Source organism: Daphnia magna, linkage group LG1, assembly GCF_020631705.1.
Source record: "Daphnia magna isolate NIES linkage group LG1, ASM2063170v1.1, whole genome shotgun sequence".
NCBI lineage: Eukaryota > Metazoa > Arthropoda > Branchiopoda > Diplostraca > Daphniidae > Daphnia > Daphnia magna.
In genome coordinates, this window is record NC_059182.1 from 3435300 (window position 1) to 3453762 (window position 18463).

Consider the following 18463-nt stretch of genomic DNA (forward strand, 5'->3'; position numbering starts at 1 on the left):
GCAATTCCAACGTTCTCAATAAGTTTAAACTCGTCATTTTACTGTGTGGTTGCTCAAAACACAGTTGATTCCCAGGCTTCTTGGAAATTCTATATCAAATTCTGTACTTTGGATAAACAGCTTTTAACTACGCCGTTAGCTAAGGAAGATTACCACAAATAAGAACGCCTACAGGATTTTATTTGTCGTGCATTGTTGATCATCTGACGCATATTTATTGAAAATAAAATTTACATGTTCTCTGCTTAACAAATTGTATTGCCTCATAAATAATCATATATTTTCAGTTTTCTTTTGGTTGATCCATCATTTAGTTGAGAAACAATCAAGGTTATATGGAATTTAGTTCATAAACAAAAAATCCTCCAAAATCCACACTGTGCAGCTCCATGAATGATGGAAAAAAAGTTAGATCATATAAAACAAATCTCGACATTGCCAACACATTAGAATTTCTAAACGTTATTCTCGTCATCAAAATTCTCTGGAGAAATCATCATGATACTTTTAAGTAGAAAATAAGCCACTTTTTCGTATGGATTATCACTTTGATTGGAAACCGTCAGAGTTTTCTTGGGACTGTTTGGATGTTGCTGGTGATTGTTGATGGGCAGACACAGTAGCTGATGATGATCTTCATGTAAATCTTTCTCCGATTCTTTAGGACTGGACTGTGCAGCTGGCAAGCATGACGGCGTCATTTCAATGGCGGGATAGACAATAGTCTTGATCGTTCCATCTTCCAGGGGCGAGGAAACTGGAACTAGACCGATCTGGTAATAGCTATATTGCTCATTGGAACACCAACGTGCCTCTTCCGAAAACCCGTGAAAGGCTCTACTAATTATTCCGAGACGCTCTTTCCCGGATGAGATGACCGGAAAAACTGGAAGTTTGTGAACCGGTTCCAAGTTGCCAATCAAATTTTGAATGCGCTCCATCAGCGGATCTGAGATGTAGTCAACTTTCAAGACGAATACTCTGGCTCGTTTTTCACCACTGGACGAAGGCCGAGACTCGATTTCCGGCATGTCGAACATTCCCATCTGATGGTTGCCTTTCAGCATCAAACAGATGGCGTCAATCTCGCTGCGACGCTGGATCAGCCAATCTACCATATCGGATAATAAAAGACAATCAGCCATTGTTTTGATGTCTTTTGAAACTTGGTCTTGGATGCATTTCTTTGCAATAACGTTGATGTCATATTGCATAATTTCGCTTTCGGCCGGTTCCAATAATTCGATGAACTGTCGTATCGCCCTCTCAAAGGGAGGAACTCGATTGAGAAATGGATGTTTTGCTAGCCGGTGAGTCTCCTTCATAATCCAGTGCCATTTTCGTTCGATTTTCAGTCTCTTATCGGTCAGTCTATCCAGCAAAATGCGAGCTTCAATTTGTTTAGGAATTTGGCGCCGTACAATGTAAATAGGACGCCACAATTTCGCAGGTTGATTATCTTCTTTGAAATTGATGACATCCTTTAGAAATTCGCAAGACATCCGGAACGAACTCTCTGTCGGTTGAACATCTTCTAGACTGCTGAGTATTCGGCATGACACTTTTTCTAATTCAATTGGCGGTTCGGTATTGATTGCCTTCGGCCCGATAATGCGATCGAAATAAGCTTTGGCCACCAGGTAAATGTTTTCTTCGGCGCTGTCTTTTGTTTCTCGCCTCCAGTCGACAGGTCTTCGCATGGAACAAATCAGCTCAGCTCCGTAGACAACCTGTTCCACCAAATGCGTCGCCCATCCACCACAGTCTAGCTGATAGTCGAATATTTTGGAGTGGAAAAAATGCTGATCGAGTGTTTCAGTCCGTCGGATGACGCGGAAGAAGACGGTGACTAGCGCCTCATTTTCGTCGCCTTCTGACGGAATAACTCTCAGAAAATCGGCGAACCAAAGAAGATTTAAATCGACAGACCCTTGTTCGATGCTCTCCTTTAAATGAGAATTTATGCCAAGCAGAGACGGTTTGAATTTGTCCGGTTGATTAAAGAAAAAGTAACGTTCCGTTTCAGGAATTAATTTGTGCTCGATGCGTATGCACTCGCCCGGTACTAGGATACTACCTAATCGATGAAAGATAATTAGAAAATAATGCAGTAAATCAATGAATTGAAACAAAAGTCTTACTTTTCAAGATATTATCTGTATAATAATTATACAAATCTCCAACTAGCACGTCACGTCCTAGTGCGGAAACCGATATCCGACTGCAATCCATTAGCGAAACGACGCAAGTTTCGTTTTTATTGGTCTCGCCGAGCCGTAACCAAGGTCAATAGAAACGAATCACTTCACAGGTCATTACGCAATGATTCATTTAAGCTCCTCCGGCTGTAATTACCTATGAATAAAAAATAAATAGCCCTTCTGCACGTCAATAACGATTGTTAGAAATCAATTGCCAAACAACAACAACAACAAAAAAGCATTAGAGTAATGTTTGACACTGCGCACGCCAGAACTGTAAGGAATCAAATCCACACGCAAACTGAAATAAGAAAAGACGAAACGACTACAAAGCCACAAAGGGGACGAGTTGTTTCTACAACAGAACAACAACCACACAAAAAAACCAAAAAATGCTATGATCCAATAATATTCGACGAACCGAGAATGCCAGTTCTTTTGGAATTGCCAAACGTACAAAGGGGAAAACTGGACGCAAAGGATGACCTAAACAGGAATTTCTCCCGATTGTAATCGATTACGTGGCTTGGAAAAACATAATAATTTTATTCTCATTGCAAGAGCTGGGCTGCGTTAATATTCCCTTAAAAAAATGTCAACCAGTGAAGCTCGAACAGGTTCTCCTTAAAAAAAAAAAATAAATAAAATAATTGCACTGTTTTAATTCCGTAGATAGCGTGTGAAATGTTGTGGAGCGTGATACGGTTAGACAGCTCTTCTTGCATATTGTGATGCGCTGTCATTCTTCGAGGATGTGTAGCGGTGGCTTGGCTGTCAACCTCAACCCGATTCGTATCTATAAACAACAAGTTCCCTACAAGCAATTTGGCTTATACTTTTTTCAAAGCAAGTAATTTTCTTTTTCTTTCCGTTTACCACGTGCAATAAGTAAACCAAGCCCCAAATTCTTTTAAAACAAAACCTGCTACCAAATTGGGGGAAAAAGACGAGAAAAAAAAAGGAGGTGCGTGTTCTACACGAAGGTTGTTTTAAGTCCGTTGTTGTGCAGCAACGATACATATCTAGATCAACTGCGATGTGATACTAGCCACTTGATGGAGCGTTTGGCGCGGAAAGGCGTTTTTTTGCATTGGCATGCTGACCAATTCTCTTGTTTTTGCTTGATCGTTCTACTGTAGGAACCGGCTATATGAAATGGTTCATTTACACAACAAAAATTATTATAAAACCGGTTGTCTAGCTTCCAAAACCATTTCAAATTCTGGGGGGGAATGATCCAAAAGATTGCTCGATAGTTTCAAGGGCCGGCCTTAGCCACGAATAAATTTTATGAAATGATAAATGATGGCTGGCGTGAAGAACAAAGTCGGCAAGCCACTAAAACATAACTAGAATTCTACACCTTCTCAATAAATCGGTAATACCTTGTTTTTCTCCTCGATTCCGTCTTGTGTGTTCGTTGGTGATGTCCACACCTGTATTCTCTCGAGTTTCTCGGCCACTTGAAATGGTTCATCTGAAAACAAAATTGTTCTAATCAACTCTATTTTTTATCACGTTTTATCCTTGTTTTTTTAACCCACCACTTTACATCAACAAAATCAGCTCCGGATGGTCCTCGTTGAATTGATCCCATTAAAACCGGAAGAACATCAGTGCTACGACAGTGACGAGAATGCACTTGTAAGTCGTTTGAGGGTAGGATATCTGGTTTGCGAATGTAGTGAATTTGTTGCGAAAGAAAACTCAAGTTTCGTTTATGTACCTTGTTCAAGTCGTGACAGATCTCGTGTCGTTTTCAATTCGCAGCAGATATTTCCATGATCGCATCGTTGACAGGCTAGGAGAAAACTTCTATTACTCTTTCACAGGTGTATACGTCAAACAATCTTATATCTCTCCCCTTCACGTTGGATCGAATGAAAAATGTGTCGATATCCTTGTCATTGCTTCCGCCGCATTCGACACTGTTGCAAGCCGTCCACATGTGAGCAAACTGGTTCCCGAAATGGCATGTGTATTGGGTATGGAGCCATAACCTTCTGGAACGGGACCCTATAAGATAAATAAGGGACTCGCTCCAGCAGCTGTACAATTTTCTTATCTAGTCATCGTGTCAAGGATGGCAAGAAAAAAAAGGTTCCAACTTTCGAAGGAAAAAGGCAAAGTTAGTTGTACTTTAATCAATTGGGGTGTCGCGTTCGTTATGTTAATTCACTGATTGAACACACATTTCCCTTTGGTATTACCTGTATATTAAATTGAGGGTGTCTTCTTAACCCATATATCTTTGTCATTTTTATCGATTTCACTTCCTCCCGGCAACATTCCCGGACAACGGAAAACTTGTTTTTTGCAATCCTAAAATTTGGCAATCATTGCCAATTCTCGAACCGTTTCTGTTATGTCAATTGACCAGATGTTTCGATCAAAAAGACGTCATGCTGTCTTGTTCGTCGCTGTGCTAACTTAATTTCTTATTTTTCCTCAACGTGCTGCTGTCAGTTTTCGAACTCCGTTTTTTCGGTAACGTTTATACGTTAAGATACCAATGGCTCATTTTTCTTCCTCCACCTAACATGTCAAGAAAAAGAAAAGAAAAAAGTTTAATTTCGATTTGATTGTCATAGTATAGAATGATTGTACTTTTTACTATCGCGATTGATTAGTTAAAGTCAAAAGGCGAAAAATTGTTAATTTGTTACAACGATTTGAACAACATCTCCTTATTCGATAAGATACGAGATGCAATTGAAGCCCTTGGCCATAATAATATTATTTGGATCGTTATTTAATATAAACCTATTGGCGGGAAAATCGTTTGTTCTAAAATGGCGCGAAGGTGTACGGTTTGACAAGTAACAAGTAAACTGCTGGTGAGACAAATCGACCGGTTTTCGTCGTGGACAACAATTGAACCTTTTTTTTAAACAGACGTGCACATTAATCAAGTACCAATATGTCTGTTTATATTGTAGCCTCAAACCTGTCAATAATTTCGAACGTTCATAAAAAAATTGCCCAATTGTCACAAGAAAAATCGTGTCAAAGATACCGTTCGATGACCTAGACATTTCCCCAGTTATTTCAACTTAAATTTTTTGTTGACTTGGCTATTTACTTGTTATCGTACCATCAATCATGCCAATCTCATTTTTTCTGCCAGCAAAGAAAAAATAGCTTGGGTCAGGCAAAAACACATTTAAACAACTGTTAGGAACAATTGAAGAAACACCAAATCACCCATTTGCCAATCGCTGGCAGGCAATGAGAACTACTGTCAAATAACTTGTTCCTGAACAAAACAAAGCAAACAAATTTACTGTTTGAAATAGCTGGAAACATTTACCTGAAAAAGAATTATTATCCTCCCTCTACGATATTGATCTACTGGTAAAGACTGGCCCATTTGAGAATGCTGAAGAAGAACTGATTTGTCTCACGGTAGATAATGGGAGATCAAAGTATCATGTAACTGGTGATCAGGAGAAAAGGAGACACTAAAGAAAAAAACAAACAGCTGACACTCGTCGTCCATTAAAACGTTCCCCCAAAATTATCTATTACCTTAATGCTTTGGTTTGTGCTCAGCCTCTTGGAAGGTACAAAATTCCAGAAATTGCACCAATTTCAAACAACGATGACGAAACTTCCTTTTTGTCGACGTGATTGATCGTTTCTGTATAGTACGAAATCACCACGAACAAAATGGACGGAAGCCAGCTGGCTCTTCAAATTGTTCATGGTGGCCATTAAGGTGCCAGCTAGTGGCAAAGGTCAACATTTTCTAGAAAACTCGGCGCTTGCGCTTTGCAGCCAGACACGAGGTCAAACAAAAAGTAGGGCACTGTGGTTTATCGTCCAACCATGGTCCAACTGTTGGGTGTTACTCCAAAATTCATTTATATTGACCCCATTATGGATGTAAATTGATTGAAAAACTTGTTGGACAATTTCTCAGATGTTATAGACAATGCAATCATTCTGATGCCAGTTTGTGGGCGTTGAGAAACTGTTTGACCCAATTTTAACACGTCAGTTCCTACCTACTGTATTTTGGATTTCCAAACGCTCGCTTTACATTATTCAAGCTCTGCAAGAAACAAATGGAATTGTCACGAGCAGTACACGATTGAAACGGGTTTTCGTGACGGTCATTTTAGATACCACTTGCACAAGCCTAAAAAATTTCGCAAGAATAATGACAGTCTACGTCAACAACTTGTGTAACGTCCATCGCATCATTCCTAGTATTCTCATTGAGATTGTTCAGATCACTGAAAATCTGAACGATCGATAGCATCCAGAAAAATGAACGCGAATGGAAAACAACTGAAAATGCCTAGAGGGGTTTCCTTGAGCAGTAGTGTTAACAAATAGCTATGTCAAAGAAAATTGATTGGTAAGATGTCAAATGGATATTATTAGAATTAAAGCAAGTCTTCTGGTTTTTGTTTTGCATTTTTTTAAAGCACATAGGTGGCTGGCTTGGTAAACAATTCGTCTTTGTCGACCGGTTATTTTATCAAAAACGTAGTCGTTACAATCCAAGGTGAACTCGTTATCTCAATTGCTCCTGAGTCTGGTCTCCAATTTAAATTACCAGTTGAAGGTGTGTCATCTAAGGTGATTTCAACCCAAGAATCAACTATCTCAAACCCAGAATAACCTATGAAAAGATTTTATTGGCTCTTTAAAATCAATGCCTCCATGAAAAAAATTAAGGTGTAACAATTCTATGTAGATTGATCCACTGTTTTGTAAACCCACATCACCTAACAGCAGGGACTTGGATCATCAAACAGAAAGGTATGCCTCATTTCAAAAGTATTTGGTGGTTGACAAACTAATTGCGTCTTTTGCTGCAAAGTTGCGTGTCTATCTGCCAGTCGTCAAACTTCTATTTCTTCGAATCTTCTCATCTTTATTTTCCTGCTTATGTTGGTCATTGGTCATATCTTTTCTCCGAATCACTTGCCCCAAAAGACGTCGAAAACATTCATCTAGTTTGATGTATAGAAACTGCTGATTTTGCCGTTGGCTCAGTAGCCCATATTCTAATACGGATGCAACAGGGCGTAATGCTTGCAGCAATGTTGAAACAAATGGTCTTACGAAAAAATCCAATCGTGACCAAATGTTATTTGGACAACAACACGCATATCAAATTACAGCCGCAAATGGACTGTGATCCCCTTTTTTAGCCGTTAAACTCAAGGTGGGCCATTCATATCAATTTGGAAAATATCGATGATAAATATCTATAGGTTGTAACAGGTTGCAAGCCATCAGGTAGGAGTAGGATTAGCCATCATTGTTATTGTAGTCATTGTTATTGTAGATGCAATCACCAACCGGATTTCATTCGCTACTACATCACAACCGTAGAAGCAGGCCATAAATCTTTACCATTGATTCTATCCGACTAATATTCGGAGAATCAGAAGGAAAAAAACCTGACTGATTCGGTCGTTTGGTCTGCCGTAATAACAATTCAGACGAATTGTCCAGCCACAACAGTTGGAATGTTAAGGTGCGGGAGATTGTTAATCAGCTAACAACCAGTTGAGTTTGACGACTGCCAAATTCCTCAGTCAGGTGAGCTAGACATTTATGTTGTTGCACCGGAATCTATAGTTCAAACGTAAAGACTATCATGAACAGGACAGAGAATTACCTGGATTACTGGATGATCGGAGTTGGGCTAGCGAACTTGTGCTCTAATTTAGTTTATTTCGTTGGTACGATGAAACACGAAAATCGCGTGATCTGTGGTGAGATATTGCAACTATGGAGACTACACTAAATTTCGTGGAAGTCGTTAATGATACTCGTTGACCATCGTCACACACAATCTAATTAACTTTTCCAGCGTATTTCAAGGTTAAGTGCTTCTCCTTGACGTAAAAGCACATTGAACTCTCAAGTCCTAGCATCGAGGCGCCATTTGTTAACGGTGTTTACGTGCATGAGACATGACTTATTAAACATAATGTCCCTCCAAGTTGTGAAATGACGCCTCACGTTAACAGAGTGCTGGATTGAGACAAATTGAGAGAACGGGTTTTTATCTCTTAATTGTCAAGTTTCAAACAAATGGATGTAGTTGTTCGTGCGCCCAGGCATTCACACTGAAGCTTATTATATAAACTGCATAATTACTGGAAGCTTGGATGGATTTGGAAGATGGGAAAAGGAATGCATATAAGGGGGCTGACAGCTCATCGGAATCAGAAAAGGAACCAAATGTTGAAAATCACATTAATCTGTTGATGCAGAGCAGCCGTTGGCAAAGAGATCTATAGGAGAGTACCGAGAGTATAAATAACTCTTTAATTAGATAGATCCACCCCACCATAAGTGAGCCGTAGATATGATTTACTTTTGCTTTTAGTAAAAGGCGCAGGTGTAGCTGGCTTGGGTGCTACATACATTTAGATCCGGAGCATATATAAAACTCAGTAACGCATCGTGTTGCACAACAGTCCGGAAGAAGACGGTCTTTACACCAGACAAAGTAACCGAAGAGTACCACTGAATAAATAGCCTCAACTGCCCCACTTCACTAAACGAAAAGTAAGGTTAGTATTAAACATCGTACCATCTTATACGGATGCGGAAAATTATAGTTGTACATTAACGATTTAGGAGATAGTCCATTAATTGTCCAGCAAAATACCTGTGGCAAGAAAAGTAAAATGGACGAGAGCAGCAACGGAAATCGAGGAGATCTTTGCTCAATTGCGGCTGAAGATGCTCAGAATGTCACCCAACTTTGTGCTCTTTTACTTTTGGTTATAACTCTATCTTTGATCCTTGTAAAAGCTTTTAGTTGGTGGTTTCTACCAACCGGTACTCCTTACAGAAAGATCGATAGTAACACACTCTTTATTTTGGTTTTCGGGTTAGCCTTTTTTCTTTTCGTGATTGTTTTGCATTGGTCTAACATTAATGCTTGTTGGGGTTTACGCTCAAACCATACCGCTAACATTCATTCAAATGTTGTTGCGTGAATGCGTTTGTAGAAACGATTGATTCTTCTAGCGAGTAGCTTCAAGTTCAAGAGTCCTGAAATGGAAATAGAGAAAGATGTCTTATGGTCACCGAAATAACATTTCTACTGCTATACGTGTGAACCTGAAATTGAAACCTCGCTTTAAGGACATAATGATTTATTTGGAATTATTTTATGTACTTGCCAATATTTATTACAAATGATGTGTGGAATTCGTGATGACGCCGCAGTGGGTTGTTCTTGCAGAGGGAAGGTGCTAAGGTCCTTCCTGTCAGTCGTTTAGCATTCCATCTTCAAGGAGGTCCTCAAGTTCCAAACGAGTTTTAGGTATGAAAGACCGTCGACACTCTGTTGCAGAGGCTAGAAATGTGTAAATCAATAACCGGGTAAGACATCATATACTAAAAGGAATTTTTAACTTGCCCTTTGAGTTTAGCTGAACCGGTTTTAGGACATACGTCATCAGGACTGATCGTGATCCACCATCCCGGTACGAAACAACGGGATCACCGTAGAAAGAACGAACGAGATCGGTGGACAATTCCACGTGCTCGGGTACACAATGTTTATCTTTCATCAGACAGCCTACTCTTTCCGCCGTTATCAACGTAGTATCTAGGTCGATTGTCGGCAAGAAATATCGTTTAAAAGAAATCAATCACACGCACACAAAAATACATGAATAAATTTTGTTACAGATGGGTTTTGCGAAATGTGCTTACCTTTCCCAGCGGCCTCACGTGTTGATTCGGTGTCGAGTAGTCATTATAATTATAGCCACGTTCTGCTTGTAATTCTGTCGAGTGGGGTTGTCTCTTTGAAGTCGTGAGGATTCTAAAATTAGATAATCAATTATTGGCCAGCTGTCCTCTGTCTGTTGACAGGTATGAAACCAGTAGAAATCACACGGAGTTCGCGATTCATTTCTCATGGGGTTCACTTTCTCGACGATGGAAGTTAAGTTTTCAAATCCAGTTTTTTTTGTTGTCCTTTCTGTTCCGCCAAACACAATCATTCTGTGATGTGTCATCATGTGATTTTGTAATTTTACTTAGTTGGGTGGTATAACGTGACGCTGATGTATTATACCTCTAGTGTGCACCCGTTATGTATCTCATTAAAATAAGGGCGACTTTTTCCACACTTGTGGATTGACTGACGGAATATTAGTCTCTTCATTATAGATCAGTCGGTGTTGCACCACTCCTTATCGACTGTTCCGTTCTACTCAATGAAGTGGTTTTTATACATTATTTAAATTTTTACCACCTAAAAAGCGCAAAAAATTTTTGAACAGGAATACCTTATCCACGGGCTCAACTGTAATCAGTGGAATAGATAACGAATGCGCTAACGGCACATGGCGTAGCACGAAAAATAAGTTTGCTGTGGCGAGATTAAGGTCATTCCCATCCAAGGCAGTTATATAAAATTCTAATCAAAGGATTCATTCATCAAATAATAGTTCCTATTGAAATATCAAACTTAATAAATGACAAAAATAACCCAGACGAAAAGAGAAACTACACACACAAAACTAAAAAGTAAAAAGAATTAGTCAGGTGTACATACCGTTGATACTCGCCATAATCTTGCAGACTTTTTCTTCTGTAGAATGCTATCACTTTCCCTATCGTTTGAACTCGATTACAATCAACAACCGATGACTCGAGCACCATCGAAGATAGAACAAGAGACACTTCGAACCGTTGGTGGCTAAGCTCTAAACAGTCCTGTTCACACTTCCGTGAAAATGGACAATGAAGACGAAATAACTTTCCCTCTCAGTTGAAACAATGCAGACTTACGTATTGAGGGTTAGTAAACCATTGTGTGCGTCATTCATTCTTCATAAATTTGAACGTGTGCTGACAAAGCAATCTGCAAGTATAAAAACCAGCCGAAATCTGGCATAAATCATCAGTACGACTTTGTCTGAAGAACACATCGTTCAGCAGCTACTAGAATCTATCCAACATGCACAGCAGCAAGGTAAAATCGTGGCAGCTTAAATCCGAAAATTCTCTTTTTTACAGTTTCGTTTGCATACGGTCTAATTAGATTTCGGTCATTCTGGCCATTGTTCTGGCCATCTTTGGGGCTACTTCCATGGCCGGTCACCTAAGAAGTGGAGGATACGGTGGTAGTTTCGGTGGAGGACACGTTGGTGCAATTGGCGTTGGAGGACATAGCGGTGGAATAGGAGGATATGGTGGAGGACACGGTGCTAGCTTCGGAGGAGGACACGGTGCTAGCTTCGGAGGAGGACACGGTGCTAGTTTCGGAGGAGTACACGGCGGAAGACACGGCGCTAGCTTCGGAGGAGTACATGGCGGAGGACATGGTGGAGGACACGGTGGAAGAACTGTTTCTGTTGTTGTCGTCAGGGGAACCGGAGGAGGCCATGGTGGGCAAGCTGGAGGATATGGCGGCGGGTTTGGTGGTGGCCATGGCTGCCCACACTGCTAACGGCTGAAAGTAATTTATTCCAAATCACTAGTTATTGGAAATCCGTCGCTGGCTGACTGGAAAAAATAAACAAACTATCATTGAACAAGAATTCTGAGATTTTCTTTTATTACACATATGACATAAACCACACAACAGGATGTTTGTAGGTGGCCTAGTCTTCTCCAGCTGGCATGGCATCCTCTAATTTCTTGACAAACTTGACTCGAAGTTCTGTAGTAGGGTCTCCTTTCAAAGAATCTTGAACAAACCAGCTGGTAACTTCCAGTTGAACCTAAAGAAGTCAGATAGTATAACAAGTTTCTACTGATGTGTTTAAAACATTACCATTTCACAGGCTCCCCTGATAATGCCACAAAACAGATTGCAGTATTTCAAGCTAAGACAGCTCTCTGGCAACTCAACAAATTCTGTCATTGGGTTCTGATCAAATAAAAGGGAAAACTCATCGCTGGCAGGTGACCAACTAGTCACAGTTGGGTTTACCCCAAGATACATCTTAAAAGCACTTTGGATTTTTTCGGCAGTATCCTTCATGTCAGTACATCTGGCAGTAGATGTTCTAGCCAGGAAATCTTCAATTATTCTAACACCAATATTGTATCCCATTCTGTCAAGCTGTCGATTCACATCTTCGGCGTTTTCGTAATCTTTCAGTAGTTGACTTACAAGGGCTCCGTATGTAAGTGTAAATAACTCTGAATTCTTCATGATCGTTTTAGAACGAATAAAAATACATCTAGATTTAAAATTTTGCGCAAAGATCTCAGCGTAAATTAAAAGCTTACAATCTTTTTGGAATCTGCCACCCTCACTCCAGGCCTTGCCATTATTTTTGAATAAATTTGTTGGAATGATAGTTAAACAGCTTTATGGTTTGGCTACCCTCTTGCTTATAAAAAAAATAATAATTGTGCTTGACAGTTCATTCAACGCCATCTTTTGAAGGGCTATTGAACGAAGAATTACTCAACGTCATCTGTTGAACGATTACATGGTAGCAATCACATTATGAATTCTGAAACATTTCTCTCAACGGTTAAACCTTGTGTTAAAATTCAATCGATACAATGTTCTAAATCAATCTATTTGACAACTGAATAGTAGTTTATCACAAAAGCATATTTATTCAATTTCCAGGAAACAAAAGCGCATTGGGGGAAACGACGGATGGAAGCTTTCATCTAGATGCATATATGCACTGACAGATATGACCGATATTTTAGATAATAGCGTACTGATCGTATAACAATTCTCTGACGCGGTAATAATCATCAGATACACAGCCTTCCAGCGTGACTTTACCCGACTCGTTCTGGGGACAAAAATAAACAAGGAAAGGCCTCTAAAACGTTTTGTAATTTAATGAGGTATTGGTTTTAGTTTCATACCCTGCGAAGTGCAACATTGCCATTACAGCACCAAAGAACGCCTCCAATAAACTCAGATGGGATACCATGACGCACGAGCACTTGTTTAAAATCCGATAACTTCAGTTCGTTGATATATGATGTCTCGTGGCCAGGAATCTAGAGAAAAACAATTTCGCCATTGGCACTCAATATAATTGAACTAACATAAATACATCTTTGGGCTCTAACGGCTCCAACAGCGGGGCTTGCTCTTTACGTAGCGAATTATTTTCTTTATCGTCCAAGTCCCGTAAGTCTTCTGCCTATTATCAAGAAAGCCCACCAATTATTTGAATTATCTTTGTCAGTTCTTTTTTCCTATTAAAGGAACAGCGAGTGTACTTGATAAGTAAGTTTTGCATCAATCCAGGCCACTTCAGCATCCCTTGCTTTACCGAAGGAAAGCGAAGACAACAATGAGTCTTTTAAGCGCACTTGGTAAATATGGCTTTCGATTGTTGCATCAATTGTTTCTCCTTTTCGGGCTATAAAGGCTTTATTATCTGATGACCCTGAGGTATAAAAAGTCATAAAAATCTGGACAGCAGGCTAATTTTGACTATCTACAATGAATTTTTACCAGTTGAAAGACATAAATTATGTAGTGCTTGGCAAGATTCGGGCGATCCTCTGACGACTATGGTTCTCTTCGGTTTCATGGATTCAATCAATTTTATGATGGATTCACCGTCAGATCGTCCCTCGAAATCAATATACTGGATACTTGCATTGATCGGCAAGGTTGTCGTGGTGGAAATGCACTTGGTAGGACACTCTGCTGTTTCCGGCTAAGGTGAAAGAACGAAAATCAAACGTAAGCTAACGCGATTGTTAAAAAGCAAAATACAGCTCGAATTGTCATACTTCTTCTTCCCATTTAGGTTTTTCGACCGAATAGTCCGTCATATCGTGGTCTTCAGATTCGGCGATGACGTAATCTTCTGGGCGGATAATCTCACCATACTCATCGAATTTAATTTTATCTTCAAAATACGGGAACATGGTGGGATGCTTCTTCGAACTTTTAAAAAAGTGCTGTACTGCTCCTGGACTTTTATCGTCTGACCGTACAACAATGTCATGCCGGCCTTTTTTCACCTCATCTTCCGATTCACTGGACTCAGCTACAGTTTGATCTTTGACTTTTACCCCTGCTAAAATATTTTTCTCTCGTTCTCTTCTTCGGTATTCTTCCAACTCCGCACCTTCAAATAGAAACAGAGCTTTTAGAAATTCCGTTAGCTATAAATCGCGAAAGCAAATGTTTTACCTTCTAGTTTGACACGCTGTTTCAGTTCGAGCGTGACCGACTTTAAATTTGGCTGATTATACAAGCGTTGGCCCAGCGTGCCTTGTCCTGACCGACTGGTTAGAACAACAGAATTTCTGGAATCGGAACACCATAAGGCAAACAGATCTCTGGCAAATCCACACTCCAAATCTGGCCAACTGGACAGAACTACTTTTGAGCCAGGTATGCGAAGCACCTCCGACAAGGTGTGACATAACTGTAAGTACCTAGAGAATATTGGTTGAATTATTTCAACAAAAGTTTGGAATTTAGTAATACTAAATGACTTACTTAAATCCAAATGGATTATTTCTTGCTCCTTCAAAAGATTTCATTAACTTATCTGACATCCATTCTATCTGTGATTTGGCGAACTCGTTCACATTGTAGGCTACATTGTTTAGCAGAGCCAAACTGTATGCTCTCAAACCAGATTCTTGATTTCTCCACAACTGCTCCAACATATGAGCCAATTCGAGAACTCTTCCAGCCGTGTCTACGGCGATAAGGACATTACCACCTCCTCTCAACGTTTGTAGGATATTCGTCATCAGTTTTTCATCACGGCTTCGTCTTCTGGGCTGTTGGTAAAGGGTGTTAAATGCATCGGTAATGAGAAGCGATGGTCGTTGTATCTTTTCTAACTCGCAACCATTTAGATGGCGTTCCTTTTTGTGATTATAATCCACAGCATAAATTATATCCTCTTCACCATCTTTTACTATTTTCCACACTGTTCCTCCCAACATATGTCCTGCTGGAAGTGGTGTGATAATCAACCCTTGCCCTTTTCCTGTAAAACAGATCAACATTCATCAATAAATAAAAATAATAATTGTGTTCTTAGACGTTTACCCTTAAGAGGCACACTTTGGCTGTATTTTAATTGTACAACTTTATCAAATGAGTTGTCAACATCGTCCAATGTGAACAGATCAAAGTCTTCCCTGAGGATAAATTGTAATTATGTTAGATTTTTTTCTTGTAGCACTAGAAACTCAATGACATATTACATGTTGTCCATGGACTGGTACCAATCATACATAAACATCTGTCCCATTTTGTAAACAGGAACTGTTGCATACACTGGGCAGGAAAGGCCAAGTTTCCCAACCGCATATGGTAATGCTCCCAGATGCAGTTGATCAGGATATGACAAAAGCACAGCATCAATCTTGTTCACATGCTTTTTTAGCTCAAGTATGAATCCTTCAGAGCACTTTTCATCCCAGCCACAATCCAGCAAGAATGTGAAATCGTCCACTTTTAGTAGGTAAGAATGTGGTGAATCATCAAGCGCACCCGAAAGCGCGCAAAACTTGATGATGGACGTCATCTCTGTTTAGACTGCCGGTTATTTATCATAAATCAGTCTGTCTAGCTAGATTGTTGACGTGTTATTCTTCAATTTAGCATGTGTAAAAAAAAATCATCGCATTACTTCTCAATAACGAATTTGTAGATGTAGTCTGCCTGCAGCGGTGCCGTACAAGTTAAAGTTTTGCAATGAAATTATGATGAAATGAATAGGGCTCGGCCCCGGTTCTCGAAAACCCGGGTTACCCATGGATCGTCACCAAAAATAGTCGCCCATGGGCGATCCGGGTAGCTTTTTTCCCCAAAATGGGTAGGCTGGGCGGATTTGATGGGCAAACCGGGTATACCCACCGCCATTTTGTAAAATGGCGGCTTGCGCAAAACGCCAAGTAAAATTAAAGGGAGATTAGCAAAAAAATTTTTTTGTGGCGGAATTAAAAGCGCGTGACTTGATTTAGGGGAAAAACCGGGTAATCGGGAAGGAAATTGGTGCTAACCGGGTTTTGAAATCGGATAATGGAACTGGTTTTTGAAATTGCGTTACCCACATGAAACCCGGGTAGGTAATGGGCACAAAGTCTCAGGAACCGTTACCCACCGGATCCAATTTTTTTGCTGAGAAGACCTACCCATTCGCCCACTTACCTACCCATTGCATACGAGGCTAGCGCTCGGCCCCGCGTCAATCGGGGAACTTTTTTATTCGATCCGGTGCGGGGATAATCTTAATCGGGGAAGTGATTTCGGTGCTCGGGTGATGATCGATCCTATGATTTTTATAATATATGTAATATATTATAAAAATCGCCGTCCATCACAAAGATGATAGTATATATAAATACGTATGCTTCGTATTTATTTCTGTCCAATTAAAGAAGAAGGAAAACACCATAAAAGCGATGAATTTTTTTAATATCAGAAGCCGTCTGCTCAGTGCAGTCTACTGTCGGTGCAGACTAGGTCTGCTCAGTGGCCTACGGCCACTACTACTACTACGTAGTAGTAATAGTAGTACGGTGATATCGGTGATCGGGGCCTTCCCCGATTATCAATGAATAGTGATCTAAATTGGCATCTCGTTGGCCTATCAGAACGCAAGGTCCCTGGTAAGACTAAACCCCAATGGCTGAAGTGGTACTATCGGTGCAGCACCGATTATAGCACCGTTCCGCACCGAAAAAAGAAATCCCCGCACTGAACTTCCCCGATTCATTTTAATCGGGGAAGCTTAGCGGTGTCCCCGATTAGAATGTGATCGGGGCCGAGCCCTAGAAATCAACAAAACAAATGAACATCAGCAGCAAGCCGGCAACGCTGATCTATGACAGACCAGCAGACAGCTGAACGTTTCAGTGTTTCACTGCGAAGAATCACAACAATAAGAAGTGCTGCTTAAAGGAACTCAACATGGCCATAAGTTATTCTAGGTTAACCCATTTGAGATTAGCGGAAAAGTTTCGAAGATCATGTACGAGCACTTTCTAGTCAACGGCCCGTACCTGTTTCTTCACAAATTTCTAAAATAGATCATAAGAAGATGATGAAACCAGAAAAGAAAGAGGATCGCGTTATCTACGAACTTCCTAAAGTCTATGTAGAGGAAAATACAACCGGCTTGGCGCTATTCTCTAGTAATACCAACTATGGCATTAAAGTGATTGAAGTTATGAATGCAATCAAATTCACGCCGTATGGATTAAGACAAACATGGGATCTATTTCAAGAAGATAAATTGCTTGAGATCACAAATTTATATAAAAGAACGAGCAGAATTCCTGGGCCCAGAATTAGCTACAGCTCATTTTCTTTGTTTTCGTGGTGGAAAAGTACGTTTCCATGGCCAAGAGGACTGGATCACTCAAGACCCTGATTCTGATATGTTAACAAGTTTACCCAAATTCTATGTTGAGTCATATAAAGTGGAGGCTGCTGACTGTTCAAAAATGACTCTCATCTATGAGGGTTTGGAGAACATGAGTACAACTTTTCATAGATTACACTTTTCCAAAGTTATTATATTGCAATACTGTGTATTTTAGAAAATATGGAGAACCTAAAGTGGCTGAGCCTGGAAGGGTGTCCACATATTGATGATTGGTGCCTGGATAGGATTTCGGGCGAGTATGGCAACACACTGGAATACCTAGACATCCGAAACTGTCACAGAGTGACAGATAAGGGTATTGCATCGCTAAGCAAAATGAAGAAACTCAAAACACTTATTTTGGGCGGTCACCCTGAAGCTAAAAACCTTGAACTGGTATGTCTCATGCTCGAGGATATTTTGCCTGAAATCACCATCAGAGGTATCGTTTACTGCGATGAATCGCTACTGAAACCCAGTGAAGCTAAAGAATAAGAATGTACAGCCACTTGGCAAAGAAGACCCGCTCTCGTGACAGGTGGTTTTTGTCCACTCTTAGAAGTTAAAAACAATACATAAATGGTATTATTTATTCAATTTTTAAACTGGGAACGACAAAGGTTAATATGAACGAGTTTGGGGAGTGTTCCTTCTTTAAGAAAGACAAAATCATGTAGGAAAATATTGATTATTACGGAAGAAAACAAGGGTTTCAATAACAAGACAGAATTTTAGCGGATTGGCGACTCAGACATTATTTGAATTAAGGACGGGTCTCACAATCGTTAGTTATTATTTTTCATTCATCCAATTCCGAAAAATGACCTTTTAACTGCTTTCCGTTTTATTATGATTCACCTTGATTTCAAAAGATACAAATGATCCCCCTATGCCTACTATCTTTAAAAAAAACAAAAAAACAGTTGATCTAGT

At 40.0% G+C, this 18463-nt stretch overlaps 5 protein-coding genes and 1 long non-coding RNA gene across 11 annotated transcripts; 2 read left to right on the forward strand and 4 right to left on the reverse strand.

Moving 5' to 3' along the window:
* Positions 1-240: 240 nt before the first annotated feature.
* Positions 241-5925, reverse strand: LOC116930081. Of its 5 annotated transcripts, none has more exons than XM_045168251.1 (8): positions 5730-5925; positions 5512-5662; positions 4412-4736; positions 3928-4217; positions 3746-3869; positions 3587-3678; positions 2142-2355; positions 241-2077 (listed from the first exon to the last, which is right to left on the reverse strand). In XM_045168251.1, the coding sequence occupies exons 7-8, from the start codon at positions 2230-2232 to the stop codon at positions 456-458; spliced, it is 1713 nt and encodes a 570-aa protein (XP_045024186.1). In that variant the 5' UTR covers positions 2233-2355; positions 3587-3678; positions 3746-3869; positions 3928-4217; positions 4412-4736; positions 5512-5662; positions 5730-5925; the 3' UTR covers positions 241-455. The 5 variants fall into 5 exon arrangements, with proteins under 5 accessions (XP_045024186.1, XP_032793334.2, XP_045024185.1 ...); XM_032937443.2 differs by having other exon boundaries at positions 3928-4308; XM_045168250.1 differs by having other exon boundaries at positions 2142-2378; positions 3928-4308.
* Positions 5926-8213: 2288 nt separating this feature from the next.
* On the reverse strand, positions 8214-9536 carry LOC123469386. 2 transcript variants are annotated; one of them, XR_006642648.1, is made up of 3 exons: positions 8798-9536; positions 8545-8727; positions 8214-8461 (listed from the first exon to the last, which is right to left on the reverse strand). It is a non-coding gene; the product is annotated as an uncharacterized LOC123469386 (long non-coding RNA). The 2 variants fall into 2 exon arrangements; XR_006642647.1 differs by having other exon boundaries at positions 8545-9536.
* Positions 9537-11014: 1478 nt separating this feature from the next.
* LOC116930087 (ctenidin-3) lies at positions 11015-11737 on the forward strand. The gene is made up of 2 exons (XM_032937460.2): positions 11015-11169; positions 11239-11737. Exons 1-2 carry the CDS (start codon positions 11155-11157, stop codon positions 11644-11646), a joined length of 423 nt encoding a protein of 140 aa, XP_032793351.1. The 5' UTR covers positions 11015-11154; the 3' UTR covers positions 11647-11737.
* LOC116930085 (trafficking protein particle complex subunit 3) lies at positions 11738-12596 on the reverse strand. Its single transcript, XM_032937456.2, has 3 exons — positions 12435-12596; positions 11974-12351; positions 11738-11920 (listed from the first exon to the last, which is right to left on the reverse strand). The coding sequence occupies exons 1-3, from the start codon at positions 12474-12476 to the stop codon at positions 11801-11803; spliced, it is 540 nt and encodes a 179-aa protein (XP_032793347.1). The 5' UTR covers positions 12477-12596; the 3' UTR covers positions 11738-11800.
* Positions 12597-12750: 154 nt separating this feature from the next.
* LOC116930080 (probable cleavage and polyadenylation specificity factor subunit 2) lies at positions 12751-15813 on the reverse strand. Its single transcript, XM_032937439.2, has 10 exons — positions 15363-15813; positions 15205-15296; positions 14641-15142; positions 14329-14576; positions 13923-14263; positions 13639-13846; positions 13401-13570; positions 13232-13321; positions 13038-13175; positions 12751-12961 (listed from the first exon to the last, which is right to left on the reverse strand). Exons 1-10 carry the CDS (start codon positions 15683-15685, stop codon positions 12869-12871), a joined length of 2205 nt encoding a protein of 734 aa, XP_032793330.1. The 5' UTR covers positions 15686-15813; the 3' UTR covers positions 12751-12868.
* Positions 15814-16984: 1171 nt separating this feature from the next.
* Positions 16985-18122, forward strand: LOC116930071 (distal membrane-arm assembly complex protein 2). Its single transcript, XM_032937429.2, is given in 3 exon segments — positions 16985-17401; positions 17403-17643; positions 17706-18122. Coding segments are annotated over 3 exon segments (759 nt in total). The 5' UTR covers positions 16985-17203; the 3' UTR covers positions 18026-18122.
* Positions 18123-18463: the final 341 nt, after the last annotated feature.